The sequence below is a fragment of the Eptatretus burgeri genome, chromosome 4, assembly GCF_056783735.1.
Source record: "Eptatretus burgeri isolate ZD-2024b chromosome 4, Ebu_testis_v1, whole genome shotgun sequence".
Classification (NCBI taxonomy): Eukaryota; Metazoa; Chordata; class Myxini; order Myxiniformes; family Myxinidae; genus Eptatretus; species Eptatretus burgeri.
Genome location: NC_140964.1, coordinates 43,581,284 through 43,599,659, shown reverse-complemented (window position 1 = coordinate 43,599,659; position 18,376 = coordinate 43,581,284). Strand labels below are relative to the sequence as shown.

Here is an 18,376-nt window from a genome sequence, read left to right as displayed (position 1 = left end):
CCTTTGATCTTTTTATAATCTCATTGGTTTCAATATTTTTATATTTATTTATTCTCTTTCCTCCCCCTCCCTCTCCTCCCCTTCCTCTCCTCCTTCTCTCTCTTCTCCCTCTCTTCTTTCTCTTTTTTTTTTCTCCCTCTCCTCATCTCTTGCCTCAGTTTCTTCAACTCCTTCCTCATCCCTTACGATTCTTGAACCACTTTCACCCCATAGAATATCATACATATATTTGTCGAGGCATCGATCACCCTTTACTAAGGCATGAAGACATCGATTTACTTGAGGGAAAATTGTTTATTACCGATAAATAAATGCGGCCGCACGGAGAGCAGGAAACATCAGGAACACCAATTAGCAATTGAGGTAACCCAGATAGTGCTCTCCCAAATAGTTGAGTCACCCCCTAATATTTGACTTTTTATCTCCAACAGATTCCACTACACAATTCCTTCCTTTCATCCCAAGAGCCACCTGGCTTATGTCTTGGCGATATATTTCAAACTGATAAGCAAGATCAGAAGTTTTTCCTCCCAGATCCTGCTACACAATGCTCCCTTGAATCGCAAAAGATTAACCTTCCTTATCTTGCACACAATGTCCCAAGAAGGAATAAATTTTAATTAACTGCAGGTGAGTGAATAGAGTTTGAAAGAAACAAAGGCTTTAAAGAATAAGGTACAAATCCCATTTCCTCCTATTGTTACTTTTAAGAAACAATGTTTATTAAATCGCAATCAAGCATCTTCTTAATTCAGGCCGGCAGATGACCCAGCTTCGCCGTGCAGACAGACCACTCCCTGGGAGGAGTTTCATCCTTCGGGGCAGTTCCAGATGGTCTCCATGGCGGTCGAAAGGCTCTCCCTGCACCCCTCTAACCCAGGGAAAGAACTACCTGCCCCACTAAAGATGGAATCACATGCCAACCCCCTGATTAACAAATCACTCAGTAAAATCTCCATCCAAAAACTGCTCAGCCTCAAGGTCTGAGTCTAAACTTGTACCAACTGATGCACATCCATTTCCAGTTACATTTTAACAAATTATGCCAGAATCTGCAGCATCTTCGTCTACATCCACATTTACATTTTCATCTTCCTTTCCAAACATTACATGCAAATTGGCATTCTCAAGTTTATCTGCTGCGATCAATTGAATATGTTCCTCATCTTTAATCACAGGTGCCTGGTGCACAAAGGTATACATATTACAAGCAGGTGATGCATCGGGAACAAGGGTAGCCGGGGTGGGGGGTGGTGTACAATAGTAGTTGTGGGTGGTGTGGGGAAATTGCCCCTTTTATTGGAAAGTCCCTTTCCCGAGCTCCAGCTAAAAGTGTCATTTCAGGTTCGGGCTTGGTTTCGTGCTTCTCGGGTGTTGACTTCAGATGCCATCCTGAAATGCACTTTCGCAAGCCAGCCATCATGGCTGCTTTGATTATAGACAATATAATGAATATTCCAATCAACACAGCCAATCCTGTCAGCAGGAACCTGAGAATGGTTCCTCCCCAACCTCTAAACAATCCTTGCAACCATGCTCCAATCTTCCATCCTGGATTGTAATCATGATAGTTTGTAGCGTCCTTTCTTATGTGCCCTCCCAGGTCACAGAAATATACCATTTAATGATGTCTGGGGGTTCCATGAGATTATTCATTCGTATCCTTATATCTATCCTTGTCCCAGTTATCCCTTCATGTAACACTATCCCTCGTTTCAGGCGTACAGTGCCTATGTCCTCTTCATCCCGTGTCACACGAGGTGCGTAATTATATGTAAGGGTCATACAAGTGTTTATCCAATACACGCCTTTCTCATGCAATTGGTCCCAATGTTTACCTTCTTCTGCCCTGCATACCCTGTCACAACCCATTCCTTGTTTCCCCTACTGTTGACCTACCAAACATTCTGCTCTTTGACATTCCCATACTGCCCTCACTATCTGTTATTGTCCATACCATCACGATTATGCACATGCTAATCAAAATGCATTGCTACATCTGTCATGAACCTCCAGTAACATTCTTCCCACTTGCAGATTGCCTTTCTTTCTCTTTACGACTTCCTGTATCCTCTTTTGTGGTGAGATGCGTGAGTCCATGATTAGCTTACCTTCTCACTTGATAGCTATGTGGGTAACCAGTAATACCTGATAGGGTCCGGTCCAACATGCCTTCAGTGCGTTCCTCCGCTTCAACACCTTGATGTTCTCGCAGTCGCCGGGCTGGATGCCGTGGTGTTCCTCTGCAGCTTGGTCTTGTCACGCTTGTTTGACCTACGAGTCAAATTCTTTCACAACCTTTGTTAGAGCAACACAGAAACTAAACATTGTTTCCCATAATGTGTATGTACATTTGTTTCAGGTTTAATGGGGCAGTTACCGGCACTCGCATCAGTCTTTCGACATGGTAGCTTATTTATCTGCTCAAAAATGGCCATATAATCCACTAGAGGCTGTTTCCATATGTACCCTTCGTTGCCTTTCACATGATACAACTTTCAGCCCAATCTCCTTTGCTCTGTGTCCTTTTTCGACAAATAATGTAATAATTTGAGATCCTATGGTAAAAGTTCCTTTTAAACAAACTCATTAATACATATGATTGACCTCAACCTCAGATCACCGGTCTATGTCTCACTCTGCATTATGCCTGCGATAACTTGCCCACTCTCTCCAAAGGATATCATGAGATCTTAAATGTTCATGAACCAATGCTATCAGACAGGCCATCCGAGGGGCAGAACGCACGTTAATGCATCGCCTGTTTGCGAATTTAACAGCATGAGCAGTGATGTACCATCTATATATTATGTATGCAAATTTGTATTTTCACATCACACCATTACTTTCACCACTGATGCATATGCTCACCTGCACCCACCACTTACTCACCTGAACAAGGCTTGCCCCAAACACGAAAACAAACCCAATTTTGATTCATGACTCATGTCCCATCGAAGCCTTCGACAGCTTCCTTTCCCATTCTCTCACAAAATGAATATATTGTAAATGTCATAATTTCAGATGTAGCAGAGACATAATCAACCGCTTCAACTTCTTGTGTTTCAATATACAAACGAACACGATCAAACATTTTCCAGAAGAAATCGTTTACGAGTGTAGCGTTTGTGTCGTTCGCAGCCTTAGTGAATGTAAATTTACACAACAAGAAACTTTCGGCGAGATTCAAATAAATTTCTTGATTATTTGTTTCAAAACTTTTTGTTCCATTTGTATTCCAGTCTGTTCCAGTTATGGCATTTACCTTGAAGTAGTCTTCTTTTTTAGTGGAGTTTGAGATGACAATGGTATCATCCAAATCATAAATGCTATCAATTGCTTCCATACTTGTATTTATTTAGGAAAAAAGATGTTAAAACTTTTGAAATCATGACCCAAGTATTTGAATTATTTTCTGTCATTCTTGGGGAGACAACTGAGTTTTGGCTTTCTTAATTTCTTTTATTGCTTGCAATTTATGAGATTCCTTTTGGGCATATTTTATACTCTTTATAGCACCCACTATATTTCCCACAGCAGAAGCAGTTGAACCAATTTGGTCTTTATGTTTAAGAATAGTTCAACCTCGACCCATTAGAGTATCAATTATCCCATCTCCTTTTTTTTTCTAAATTGATGTCCACCCCTTTGTCTCTTCGGTTTATAGTATCCTCGACCAAGATACATACCTTCACCCTTGTCGTATGGGGAAAGGAACATCCCATCCCCTGTAATTATTTTATATTTTCCCAACTCGTGCTTCCTCACAATAACCATCGTATTTATTTATTGGAAAGCTTAACGTAGGTGAATCCTGATGGATATAATTTCTCTATGAAAAGAAATCATGCGATTATCTTGGTCGGTTATCCTAAACTTTACTCTGTATATGGTTTTTCCTGACACAGGTAGATAAACCAGATTTTTTGGGTTCCATATTGAATTTATAACCAATTGGGGTTGAGTATGCACTGAATGAAAATATTGTATTTGTTCTTATTCCATCATTATAAGCACCATCAATCAAATTACAGTGAATTAATACTGAATTTATGCCTGAGGATATTTGAATGACGTTATCACTAAAACATCCCATTAGTTTCAATCTTTTTTGAGGAGAAACCAAATAACACTCTAAATGAATTATCAATTGTGAAATCAATCTTGTAGTTATTTTTAAGTTTAATCATTTATTTTGAATATCTATGGCAATATTTTTTGGTTTATCACCCTGTTCTTTCATAAGGCGAGCAATTTCGGAAGATATTTGATAAATCTCATATGCTCCGGGTGAAACTGTTATCGTTTTGTATCCACTTCCCGGATTATAACTAAACTTGTCATTTTCTCGGTGATATTAAACAAGGTATTATAAGTTTCCATAGACAACTGGAGGGGGAGCACTCGGTAGAGTGCAAAACCTTCGCCGCCAATACTGCTGGGTCACTTAAGTGAACCTGATATCCTATTAATTGTAGGTCAAAACGGATCAGACTCTACTGAACCACGATTGAATAAACTAAACTAGATCAACATGCATGTAGAAATGCCAAAAAAAAAAAATCGGAATTTTTTTGAAAAAAGGTGCAAATTTTTTTTTTCTCTAACATTCTTGGGGGGGTTGAAAATCACTTAAAACATGTAGAAATGCAAAAAAAAAAAATTCAAATAAAATCGAAATTTTTTTTGAAAAAAAAGGTGCAAAATTTGTTTTTTTTTCTCTAACAAATTTTTTTTTTTTTGGTTGGAAATCACTTAAAACATGTAGAAATGCAAAAACAAAAATTCAAATATTTTTACAAAATGGCTGCCATAGCAGCCATATTGGACTTTGAACCAAGTCCAAAATCTAATGGCATGATCCTTGGACCATACCTAATCCCCCCACCAAGTTTCGTCGAAATCCGTCCAGGAGTTTTTCCATAATGCTGTTCACAAACAAACAAACAGACAGGGGTGAAAACAGTAACCTCCGTCCATCTTAGATGGCGGAGGTTAATAAAGACTCCACATATTCTTTTGTTGCGTCAAGTTGTCGTGGGTATGGGAATGAAGATGTGTGGTCGTTTGTTATGACATTAAAACAAAGGACTGTGCTACTTATCTTATTTAATATGGGATAAAATGTCTTTGTATTGACATTTATTAATTATTTTCATGTTTATCAACTGGTTTAAAATGACTGATGCTTCATTAAAACAATTGTTATTTTCAGCCTTCTTACTACCAAACACAGTGGTTCCCAAACTTTTTTGTCCATGACCCAAAATTTGAAATCACATTTGCCTCACAACCCAAATGATACTGGTACCTAGTGTACCTATGATAAAAATTGTCAGAGAAAATGCTTTTGACATGAAACCCCCCCCTCAAAAACTGAGATTTTGAGGGGGGGGTTCAAGTTTGGGTCACGACCCTGGGTTTGGGAACCCCTGCTAACAGCAATAACAGTCTATTAACTAATTGTGATGGGTCATTTGGAAGAAAACTAACACCTGAACCAAGGATACTTCAAGCCTGAATAATGTGTTTCTCCTTCTCATTCTTCCTACTTTTACCAGATGTATTGACCCTATAATTAAGAGAGTCCAGCAGATCAATACATATTTCAATATTATTAAGAGATATTAAGCAGATCAATATATCATCCTTATTTTTCATTTCCAATGGTTTATCAAAATACTTTGATTCATCCCTCAACGTACAACTTTGTCTTCCATCTTTTGTTCGAAGAAAGATTAATCTCGGAGTTAGTTTAACGGGGTTGAGCAGAACTCAAGAACCTTAATTCATCATTAAATATCAATCCATTTTCTTGAACAAGATGAAATATTGCTGGTTGTTCTGTTGGAATGAGTCCTGCTTTGGTTTTTTTAATCCGCTGAATATTCATTGTTTTGAAGAGCCTTCACAATATAATCAGGGGGTTGATTAATCTCTTCCCATTGTTGAAATAATCCTTCATCATCATATTCTAATTCTTCCTCTGTCATTTGACTGAAATCTTTTAGCATTTGAAGTTTTTTTCGGAGTATATTCTATTGTGGGAACTGTGGAAGCGTCTATAATTTTTTTCTTGGGAAGTTTTTAAAAGTCGTTTTAAAAATTTCTCTTGTTTTCTTTCAAATGCTTCTTCACCCGTTAGTTTGTCTGCATTTCTTCTTTGTCTTCCTGTTGTTTTACAACTTTTGAAACCAACTCTTGATGTTCCTTAAATCTTCTTGCTCTTTCTTTTGCATCCATTTATTTATTGGAAAATATCATTCACTGAATTATAAAGGTCAACAGGGAAATTTTCCTTTTCTTCATCATTCAAGTAGATGTGTTCAAATAAATCCTTTTCTTTAAATATTTCATCAAATTCTTTAATATTAATACGAGTTGTAATTTCTTCTTCACTGATACTTGTATCTCTGCTTTTCATACTTTTGCATTGTTTCTTCATCAACGTCAAAACCGAATGATGAAATCTTAACACCATCACTATTTAGATGTTTAATAATTTGCCTCATTCCTTTTGGATTAGTTTCTAATATCCCAAGACCACCAGTTTTTAGTTTCTTTAACTCACTCTTCCCATGTGAATACTTTGTTGTTCCAAGAAAGACCTCCTCAAATATTTGACCTTCATTCCTCAATCGCATATGTTCCTCGACCGAAATGTTGTAGTAATCTTCACCTTCTACTTCTTCTGGTCGCATTGCTCTTGTTGTCGAGACAATACAAATCACATAGCGGTTTGTTAAAAAAAAATTTACAATATTTTTATTTGTACTATACAAGAACCTTGATTTATGAAACTTTTTTTCCAGAAACAGATTTACCCACAAGATTAATAATTATAGTTGTCATTTATATATGTAATTGTTTATAAAATTAAAAAATATATCCTTTAATATCTCATCTTGTTTCACAACAATATATTTATATTTTTCAGTCGTGTGCTTCAAATAATCCTAAAATTCCTTTTTACTACATAATGTAGAACAATTGTCTCTTCAAAAATTATTTATATCTGTTGAATTTATCTTGGACAAAATAAAAGTATTAGCATTGTTTCTTATTGAGTGACGGGGGAGTTGAAAGTATGATTGACCAAGATAAATACAATTACAAGAAGAATGTCTCCCTCTTGTGTAGTAGCAGCTATCCATGACAGTTTGGTTTCTCTCATTAACACAATCATCAAAGATAATGAGGTTCTTTTTTTTAATTTATCCAAATCTTGGGGAGAAGGTATATCATCCGTATTATCACTAAGAATACAAGTTATCGGCTTTGATTTCTTTTTATATCTCTGTGCATCACATAGTTGTATTATAGCTGAAAATAAATAGCTGAAATATAATTTCAGCTATAAATAATAGCTGAAAAAAAACAACTGGGTAATCCCTTGAAAAAAATAGATCATTGGAAAGTAAATAGGTACAGTATTCGTGTTGGAGATAACAGGTACGTCTTGTCTGCCAGTGATATTTTTCACAATCTGGTCTGTGGAAATTGATCAAGACAAAATTGATTGACCACATTATATTACTAATCTTACAATAAAAATTATTAATATAGTGAAACCTCTTTTGAGAAGTCATCCAAAATGTCACAAAAGACTGACTTTACAGAAGGGGTGATCTCTCATGAGCAGTCTGTTTTCATGTGAAAGTGCCAGTATAGCCAAAATTAGGTGGCCTTTCAGGAGAAGGTGTTGGCTCATGAGAGGGACCTCTTGATAGGTTTCACTCTATTAGCAATACATTTTACAGATTATAATAAACATAATATAAAAAGAGGACATAAGATCATTGCAATTTATATTTCAGGAGGATACAATTTCGATTTCAGGAGGATAAATCCAACTTTAGTACAATTAACCGCTCATGAATATTGTCATACAAACTTGTTTTCTGGTTGAAGTGCACATGATGAATATATATGGTTGTTTTTGGTTCATGCTATTATTTTATGATATATTAACCACCATTGATACACATATATCAGCTAACACATGTATAAAAACATTAAAACTCCTAAAATTGGCTTTAGCGAAAATGCATACAATTGTCACCTCCACTTGGTATGTTTTAACCCATTTTGCAAATTACTTATACCACAATTCATGACTACAACAGGCCTGGGTAGGTTGCTAAGGTATTTTTCAATCTGAAAAAAAAAGACAAGACATATGTACTGTATGGGCTACGTCGTCATGTTGGACCTGGGTATTGCTCCTGGACAAAATGAGATACTCGGTGTCCAAGAAATGCCAGAATATATATTTTTAGATGTAATTAGAAGTAGAAGCAAATGTGCCAACTTTTTTTTTTAATGTTTTTATTTTGAAATTATTATTATTTCGATATATGTCTTGTACACTTTTTTTTCTTATCTTTGACTTGATTGAGTATTATATTTCATTAATATAACCTATTGAATGCCCCATCAATGTGCATGTAAATGACTGTTTTTGAAGAACATTGGGCAAGAAGACATGTGGAACATTAATTTTTTGTTAAGTGTGGTTCTTTGTCTTCAACAGGCCATGACTGAAAAATTGACCTTCCCAGGGTGGCTGCAGACACGGGGTCTGAGACCAGAAACTGCCCAAGCCGTAGTCACGGAGCTGGACATTAAGAGCCATGATGCGCTTAAAGCCTGCACCACATCAGTTTTGTTGAAAGCTGACCTCCTCTCTCGTGCAAAAGTAAAATTTCCTTTTGCAGTTTATGCGGAGTTCCACCGATTTATGGAATATTCCGTGGAGCCACAACTTCTCCAGCCTCCAGGCTGTTCTCTGGTCCACATTTTCTGCTCTATGCTCGAGCCTGTAAGTCTAGAGCTTTCTAGCTGTGCCCAGAAACTACGCTCCTTGAAATCTTCATCCACACATTCTGAAGATGTAAATGGTCAGCTGCTCAGCACTAATGGTGTACGTGGGACCGAGAATGATGATGACACAGTCAACCCTGACTCAAGTATGTGATGCAGCTTTTTCTATTAAATGTTTGCTTTCCAATATATGTGTATGTATATATATATATATATATATATATATATATATATATATATATATATATATATATATGTATATGTATATGTATGTATATATGTATGTATATGTATGTATATATGTATGTATATATGTATTTATATGTATGTATATATGTATGTATATATGTATGTATATATATATATATATATATATATATATATATATATATTTTCTTTTTAGTTTTCAAAAGTATTTCAGTGAAATGTGTGTGTGGCGAGATATCCAGGTTTTGAGTCCAATTTAATAATTTTTGAGAAAAAAAGTTTGCCTTTCATTTTTTCCACAGTGTGCTTTTGTTTCTTGCTGTCACCAAGTTTTGAAGGTTTTTTTTTTTTTTTTTTTTTTTACCTTCACCGATGCATATCAATGCAATATTCCCCCCCATTGTCCATTGGGACCATACTCTGTACAGAGCGTTGGTGCTGCCGAAGCAGTCTCCTTGGCTATTGGGCACAATCCTGGACAGGTCGCCACTCTGACGCAGGATACTTGAATGACTCGGTCATCCCAGCAAGCTGGTACTCATTTTGCCGACCTCGGAAGGATGGCAGGCTGAGTCAACCCCCTGGTGAATTAATTCAGCGGGCAACGAGGCTTGAACTCAGGACCCTCGGATCCCAAGCCGCCACCCTAAATTCCCCCCCCTCCTCCCCCAAAATAACATTTTCAAACTTTCACCAGCTTCAATTTTCTGAAACCTGTATTGTGGTGAAGTACAAAGCAAACACCATCCTATTGGTGGATGAAAATGCACATTACATGGAAATTGTTTATGACTAATAACTGATTTTACTTCTTTTTAATCATGGCAAGGTTCTGGTTTATTTTTCACCAAGTGTTACTTTAAAGTTGATTCGTCATTTGACATTTCAATGGCGAACTGTGTGCAGGTGAAGATGATCCGGAATATGATCCGGCAGATGATCCGGAATATGATGAAGATGATCCGGAAGATGATCCGGAAGATGATCTGGAAGATGCAACTGATATCGCTCAAAACACCCAGAAATCCTCCGTTCCGATTCAAGAATTAGAAATTTCAACAAAACAGAAGTCCAGCGATGCTTCAAGTATTAATACAGGTTTGATTTTTCAAACAAATTGTGAGATCCCACCAAAACGTGGTGGTCTTTCTGCCTTCTACCGTCTCCTCTCCGGTCTCGCCCCCCCCTGCTCTGCCTGCGATATGTCCCCCCCCCCATATTCACGCAGGCTGCTCAAGGTTCGCCAGCAACCCCTTTCTGGTAAAACTACCAAAATCATGAATCGCTACTCACCTTCACTCTTTCATTCCTTTTTTTTCCGCCTTTGGAATAAACTCCCTCACTCTCTTCAATCCCATTCTTCCCTCCAGGCATTAAAAACAGCCATTCACCACCACCTCTTATCTTCCCCCATCCAAAGTCTTGATCTTTTCTTCCCCTGTTAATCCACCCCAAACCCACCTCCTTCAAATTCCCTGCTTTCCTTCCTGAAAGTCCCTGTAATATCCATCTTCAATAACCCATGTTCGCCACCCCATCCCTCTCCCTTCCACAGATCTCCTAATGTCTCTGTTCCCTACTCTTTTGTCCTTCCCACTCCTGCCCCTCTTGTCTCATGCCACCCTTGCTGTGCTTGTGTTCGCTCTCATAGGAGCCTTGACAATATATACAAAAAAAACATGGCACTTTGTTCACCTTTCGTGAATTGTATTCTTTCGGTTCGAGTTATTGTATATCAGATGTAAAAAAACAAGATGTGCTTATTCTGACTTTTTTTCTGGGAAAGCAAGTAAATTCCCGATTAGCCAAATTAGTTTTTATGGCCCAACCGCCAGTTGCCGTAGGCATTGTTTTTTTGGACTGTCCATCCGTGCTAAAGTGATAGGTTTTTGTTACCGCGACTTAATGGCTGAAGGGATCTAAGTAAAACTTGGTACACGTTTTGTCATGATGCAAAGATGACATAGATTTCGGGTTTAAGATGTCAAATGTCATATCGGCTATAAAATGTGAGATGAGAACAGCTGAAGAGATTTAAATCAAACATGCTATAAGTTATTACTGAATGTCATTATGTGGACAGAGGCATATTAGTCAGTTGTGATTTCAGTGCTGTTCCTTTTTTTTTTTGTTTTTTGTTTTTTCTTTTTTTGTTATTACTTGGCAAAGAAGGAAGAAAAAAAATATTTTTGACAAGTATGTTGATCCCCTCCATTTGTTTGTGTGTGTGTTTGTCTGTCCGCTCGTCTCCAGCCCAAACCTTTCAACGGATCGTTCTGAAATTTTCAGAGATGAATGTCACTGCGACGGTCACGCATTGAAGTTTCGTAAAATTTGGTCGACCAAAAAGGTCGCCATAGGTCAAAAAGCCAATTTGAGCTAAATTTACGAAAATCCTCAAATTTCATCTGATTGACTTGACATTTGAACAGGATTTGCATATCAGGTCAGTGAATTCAACCACCTATTACTTTTGGGGTTATAATAGGCCATAAAGTCAACCCAAAATAGGCCAAATTTTTTAATTATTTCTAAAATTGTCAATTTTCATGTGATTGACTTGAAATTTGAAGACCAATTGCATATCAAGTCACTGAATTCAACCTCCTATTAATTTTGATGTAAACATAGGCCAAAAGGTCAATTTGGGCTAAATTTTCTAAAATTCTCTTCATCCGATTGACTTGAAATTTGAAGAGCATTTTCATGTCAGGTCGCTGAATTCAAGTACCAATTCATTTTAAGGTCAACACAGGCCTAATTTCTAAAATTGATAGGGCCAAAAACGAAATGCATCACGACATCTCAAAAAGTTGTGGACAAGTTATGACAAAAGAAGGTGGATGGGTTGAATAGGTGACGAGAACAAGCAGACTGGATTTTGGTTCGGATCCAGTCCATCAATGGGATACAAAATGTGAACTGTTCCACGTGGCAGAGGTATGCGCTGAACCGAGTGCCATTCTACTTTGTGCTGTTTTGCCAAATTGGCACTTTTTTTTCTTTTTTCTTCTTTCCTTCCATTTATTTGTTTTTCATAAACATTCGAGTACAAGCTGCAAAATTAATTGAAGAATAAAACCAAGAAAAGTTGGTCTTTTGATATAAAATTACTGCCCAGAAATGCTGTACTCCCCCATGCAAGCATTCTGCAGGGATTGGTGACTTTCCATTGTAGAAAACTTGAGCAAAATGAGAATATATCCTACCTCCCCCCCCCCTCCTCAGCCAGCAATGGTGGATGGATGTTATTTTTAGTTTTTTTTCCCCCAACCCTGTCTGTCTGTGAACAGGATGTATCAAAACGTTGTGGATGCATTCGTGTTAAATTTGGTGTCGAGGCTGGGTGTGTGACCAGTATGAATTGATTAAATTTTGGTGAAGATCCGAGTCCAGATCTGGAAATGAGATTTATTTAATTTTTGAAGCGATTCTTCACCATTGAGAGATGGGGCCAAAAATGATATACAGTGCCTATAGAAAGCTGACACCCCTTTCAAAATTATTGCCTCTTGTTGCCTTGTAGTGTGCAATGAAATTGCATTAAATCAGACTACTTCCAATTTTACACATCATCACCTTCAACTTCCCAGTGAAGAACAAATTCTACAAGTTTCAGAAAATTAATTAAAAATACAAACCTGGAATATATTGGTTGGATAAGTGTCCACCCCCTCCCCCCCCCCCACCAGTTAACACTTGGTGGAAGCACCTTAAACCGGACTCAAGGTGGGCTTTTTTGAGTAATGGTTTGTTTCTTGCCACCCTATCGTACAGAACAGACTCTTGGTGTGCTTGGGATGTTGTTTCCACTTGCACCAGTCTTTGCCATAAAGGCTTGTAGCTCGTTCAAAGTTGCCATTGGCCTCTTGGTAGCCTCTGATCAGTTTCTTCCTTGCTTGGTCATCCAGTTTGGAGGGATGGTCTGATCTCAGCAAGGTCTTGGTGTTACCATATGCCTTCCACTTATTGATGATTGTCTTGCCTGTGTTTCAAGGGATATTCAAGGGCTTTGAAAGATTTTTATACCCATCCCCTGATCTGTGCCTTTCCACAACTTTATCTTGGACTTTTGAATCTCCTTGGTACTCATGGTTGAGTTTTTGCTGTGAAATGCATTACCCAGCAGAGGAAACTTACAGGAATAGCTGATTTTATTCTGAAATATGCAGAATCACTTCAATTTAACACAGGTGGAGGCCAATTAACTTCTTGTGTGACTTTGAAGGTGATTGGTTTCCACATGAGCAAATTTACAATTGCTATTATCAGGGGGGTGGACACTTATCCAGCCAAGATATTCTCATTTGTATTTGTCATTAATTTTCTGAAATTTGTCAATTGTTTTTCACTTGGAAGTTGTGGGTTACAATGTATAAAAATAGGTGGAAAAAGTCTGATTTAATGCAATTTAAATCCAGGCTATAAGGCAAGGCAACCCAAGGTTAAAATTTTGAAAGGGGGTGTAAACTTTCTATCAGCACTGGAGAGCACAATTTCTCAAAAAGTGATGGACGGATTTGGAAGAAACTTGGTGGACATTTTGGGTATGTGATGAAGATTTGATTCAATTTTGGTGAAGATCCGAATCCAATAATTTTGAAGTGATTCTTCACCATTGAGTGAAGGCTAAGACCGATCTACAGAATGATATTTCAAAAAGTTGTGGATGAGTTGGTTCAGAGTTGGATGAGTTGGTTTGGTTTGAGTCCAGATCCAGATCCGGCCTGTCAGTGGGATATAAAATGTAAACTGTTCAGCCTGGCAGAGGGATGCGCTCTCCCAAGTGCCGTTCGAGTTCTGTTTGCAGCTAGCTGTTTAAATAGCATGACTTTTACATTCATGCCCTGCATTATGAAATTCAGCTTATGGAAACGAAGAAATGGTGGCTAAAATTCATATAACGGAAAGCAAAATTCACGACAGCAGAAATTTCAGTCTCAACTCCCCCCCCCCACCCCCTCTTCATAAGTTTTACATTCAACACATGATCTGAGGGCAAAAGTATTTATTGCACTTCAAAGTCAACGTGCAAATTATAGGTTCCATCGGGTCATATTTTACAAGTTTGGTATTGTATATAAACCTTTGTAGGTGAGATTTATCTTCCATATGGATTTTTGGAATTTGTGCTTCAACAAATTGTGACCATCTGGGTTTAAATTGGAGAATTCTTGAAGTGCGTATTAATGATTCTCTGTATCGTAAAAAAATTTAACAAATGCACGTTACGATCCACGAAGTAAATAATTTTGAAGTAGTTGCTTTTTCATACTTCAAAGTTCTCTGATGCATGGGTGTCCTCATGATAAAATGATTTATGGATGGTTTAAGTGGAGCAACCCCCAACTCTCTCCGTAGTTGGGTTTTCACAATCTAACCCTAGCACCTCAAGCTGCTAAAACGTTATTGCAGCATAGAAATGATGGAAAACATGGAGTGCATGCTGAATGTTTAGATTATTATTTGATCTCCATTATAGTACACACAGTATTACAGTAATACTTAAGAGTTTAAAGTAGTGTTCAGAGTATTGTAATAACATTTATTGCCAGAGTAAGTGTATTTGCTACATCCGAGAGTTAAGATTTTGTTCCGTCGAAACCTTTCTCCACTTGTTTCATGGGAGTATATGGGGAAATTGGTTTTGATTTCGGGAAATTCACCATGCAGAAGGAATTTGCAGTATGTGTCCCTTCTGTAAAGCAAGGGATTACAGTGTTGGTTTGGGAGAAAAGTGGCATCTGAATGTACACAGACATGACAAATAAAATGGTCTTTAAATGGACATTCTTTACTGAGCAGTAAACATTTAACTCTGAGTAAATATCAAAATGGTTAACATGATTGTACACTTTTTCTTTGCAAATGACTGACGATGTGTTGTATGCAGGTGATAACTGTGCTGTGAAAATTGAATCCGAACAAGGTGACATTGATTCACCTACCCCAGCATCTTCAAGCTGCGTCTCTCTTAAGGACGAACCAGATGATGCGACAAATGGCAATGTTGCACATTCTGAAGCTGGTGAGTATAAACCTACGCATGTAACTATTTAATTGCAAAGTCTGCGTGATGGAGGGGTGACATTAACACAGTGATGGAATGAAGGGAGTTGGTACACAAGAGGACAGAGAAATGGGGAGAGAACTTAACATGGGCAGTGCAAGTATGGATGTGAAGACAGGACAAGGGAAGCAAGTGTGGTCAGTAGATGCAAAAAGCTGATAAGCAGGGCAAATGTGTATTATCGATGGGAGAAACAAACAAACAAAAAGATTGGAAATAGGAATAGTGAATAACATGAGGTGGACATGGCTCACCACTTATTTATTTATTCGTATGCGGCCTATGGTTATTCGCTGCATCATTTTCTGGTGGCATGGTTGTGCCGTTGATGGAATGCCCCCATTACCAGCTATCTGGTAGCCATTTTGTTGAACTCTGAAGGATGACAGGCTGAGTCAACCTACCTGGTGTTAATTCAATAGATGAACAGGGACTTGACCTCAACACCCTTGGATGTTTAGCCAGTCACCTTAACTGTGAAGCCAACACCAGGCTTTTGCTCACCACTTTGTAGGAATAGCGAGAACATGATTGAACGGTTTTTAGAGACAATTCCACAGTTGAGAGAAAATTGTGTTCAAAAAGTGGGAGTAAAGAATTAGCCTGGACTTGGGGAGGGGGTGGGGTCAGGGATTGGCAAGATTTAATCCTTGGTTTTTTTTTGCATTTTTTTTTATTCTGATTTTTTTTTTTAAACAAACGAATAACTTCATCTTTTGTATGTTTTTGCAGAACAATTGGGGAATAATCTTGGACATAAAAGCTCCACGTGCAGCAAGGCATCAAATAAGCTGCATCTTCTGAAGAAAAATTCACTGGTTCAAGAGACATCATCTAATGACTACAGACCCAGCTCCAGTCAACACAACATCAAACTTAAGAGAAAATTATTCAAACACAAAAGGAATGTTCTCAAAAGGAGAATACCATATAAGTGTAATGTATGTAGTAAGGCTTTTTCGACAATTAATATCTTGAACATGCATGTAAGGACTCACATTGGAGACCGCCCATACAAGTGCCCTGAATGTGATAAAAGATATACTCAGTTACATTACTTGAAAACACACATGAGCACTCACAGGAGAAAGCACTCGCATAAGTGCACTATATGTGGTCAGGGTTTTTCTTTCTTGGGATGCTTCCAGAAGCATATGAGGTCTCACATGAAAAATCATCCATTCAGAGGACATGGGACAGGATTTGGAAAAGTTATGCAAATCATATACAACACCAGCTATAAACTAGGAAAAGATCACTAAAACTATCAAGACTAACCTTAATTTTGAGTAATTGGCACCATGTTCTACACAAAGCATCAGTTCTACCGAAGGCTATGGTTAGTCACTGAGGGTTCTCCACTCCGATGCAGATTATGAATACTGTATTTGTGAATAGCTCATTCATGGATAAGTTTTTGGGTTTTTATTTTATTTTAATTTTTTTTATTTTTATTTTGCTTCCATGGTGGGGTGTTTCCAAAGTGAGTATGTCGAGTGATTATCACTGCCTATTTTCACTCAGCAGTTATTGCCTATATGGGAGTGTGTGGTTGACAAAAGTTATTTTGATATATTTTTATAGTAATCAAAGGCTTGGGGAGGAGCTTTATACATTACTCGATTGCAGGAAAAAGGCACGAGTTGACATCTGTATTTTTAAATGCATTGCATTGGCCAAATGGTATATGGGATTTGAACCTGAGTTCCCTGCATCAGCCAGGGTTTTGGATGGGAACATAAGCAGGCTTGTACAAAAAGAAACTTGTATAAACTTTAGGACTGAATAAAAAGATTTACACATTCCCTCTGTGTAATCACCTCATTGTTATGTTTGCTAGAACATTTGAGTTACATTTTTCTTTCGCGATAGTGGGAGAGTAAAGATGTGGCATTTGGTGATCGAGGATTGGGAGTGGTGAAAAAATGCTGACAGCCCAATTTTGTTGCTGATTATGCATGAAGATTGGTGGACAATGCAATCCACAGGTTTGAGTCTGCATTAAATGGATGAAGTACAGAAAAAAAAGATTGTTCACCAAATTTTTTTATTTTTTATTTTTTCATTTTGCTTGGTGGTCTTGCGTTATCGATTCTTAAATAATATTGATGAGAAATTCACTCATTTTGCAGTCTACCAAATGCAGTTCATCCCCTGCCTCAACTGTTTCACCTTCCTTATTCTACAGCTCGTATATGAAAAGCCAGCTATATGCCGAGCCAAGACATTTGCAAATCCCTGGTGAATTGTTGTCACAAGGGCTTCATTGAAGTCTTTTCCAGGTTTTTTGTTTGTTGGTTGTTTTTTGAATGAGGCTTGTAGCATGGTATTGTGTACACTGTGGTCCTAAATGAGAAGAAAGCTTAGAAATTGAACCCAGTTTTAATGAGATAAACAATCTTAATGTTATATAATGCCCAAGTGTCTGTCCTTTCAGAAAATGTATACTTTGCTATGGGTCCTATGGATATAGTTGCTTACAAAGCATGTTTTTTTTATCCAAACACAGGCTATTTTTTCCATTTTTATAGCTCATTTTTTAGAAATGGGTTCCATGTCTGATTGTATATGTTGTCCAAAATGGTTGAAAATGCATTTTTTGTTTGATATATATCATTATACAAAAGAATAGAACAATTCCTCAAAACGGTACATTTCTTATGACCTTCTGCATATCTTGGCACCTGCAAATGTGTAAAATCTCAGATTTTGCAAAATTTCCCCCAGTCATAGTGAAGCTTACAGAATCTTATTCCAGAAATTTGAAATGCATCTGATAGAACATCTTAAATAGCAATTTACTTCTGCATAAAGTGATGATTTAAAATGGCAAGTTTCAACATGGATCATTACTACATACCAGTTTTTAGGTTCACTTCCATGATTGGGTCAAAAATGTTAGGAAGTATGTAATTGTATATGCTATAAGCTCGATTTTATAACCATAGAATAAGTTTACCAAGATGGCCCTATGATATAAAAATCAATACCAAAGGCCAGTTTGTGTTCAGTATACAGAACATCAAAGGTCGTTAGAAAGTACGTAACGTTTTAAAGAAATCTGCACTTTTAATCCTAAGTTGTTAGTTTGGTTCATCACAGCATGTATTTCTATGGTTAAGTTTATGTGCATATGTATTTATGACCTGAATGAACACTGATCAATTTGTTAATTTCATATGACCTTGACCTCTTTGCTCAAGGTCAAATATCAGGTAAACCAAATATTCTCCATATATGTGGTTTCCAATTAGTGTATAATACATATCTAAGCCA

At 37.4% G+C, this 18,376-nt stretch overlaps 1 protein-coding gene across 8 annotated transcripts in view; it reads left to right on the top strand.

Moving 5' to 3' along the window:
• The window catches only part of LOC147027921 (uncharacterized), a 33,458-nt gene extending 16,553 nt beyond the window's left edge, over positions 1–16,905 (top strand). For 6 of the 8 annotated variants that reach the window (XM_085877745.1, XM_085877741.1, XM_085877746.1 and 3 more), the window contains exons 2-5: positions 8,534–8,969; positions 9,937–10,128; positions 14,924–15,058; positions 15,833–16,905. In XM_085877745.1, the coding sequence (XP_085733871.1) occupies positions 8,537–8,969; positions 9,937–10,128; positions 14,924–15,058; positions 15,833–16,362 (1,290 nt within the window). In that variant the 5' untranslated portion in view covers positions 8,534–8,536 and the 3' untranslated portion in view covers positions 16,363–16,905. Of the gene's footprint in view, positions 1–611; positions 631–8,533; positions 8,970–9,936; positions 10,129–14,923; positions 15,059–15,832 lie in introns of those variants that run through there. The other 2 variants (XM_085877748.1, XM_085877742.1) reach the window with 2 other exon arrangements.
• The last annotated feature ends 1,471 nt before the right edge of the window (positions 16,906–18,376 follow it).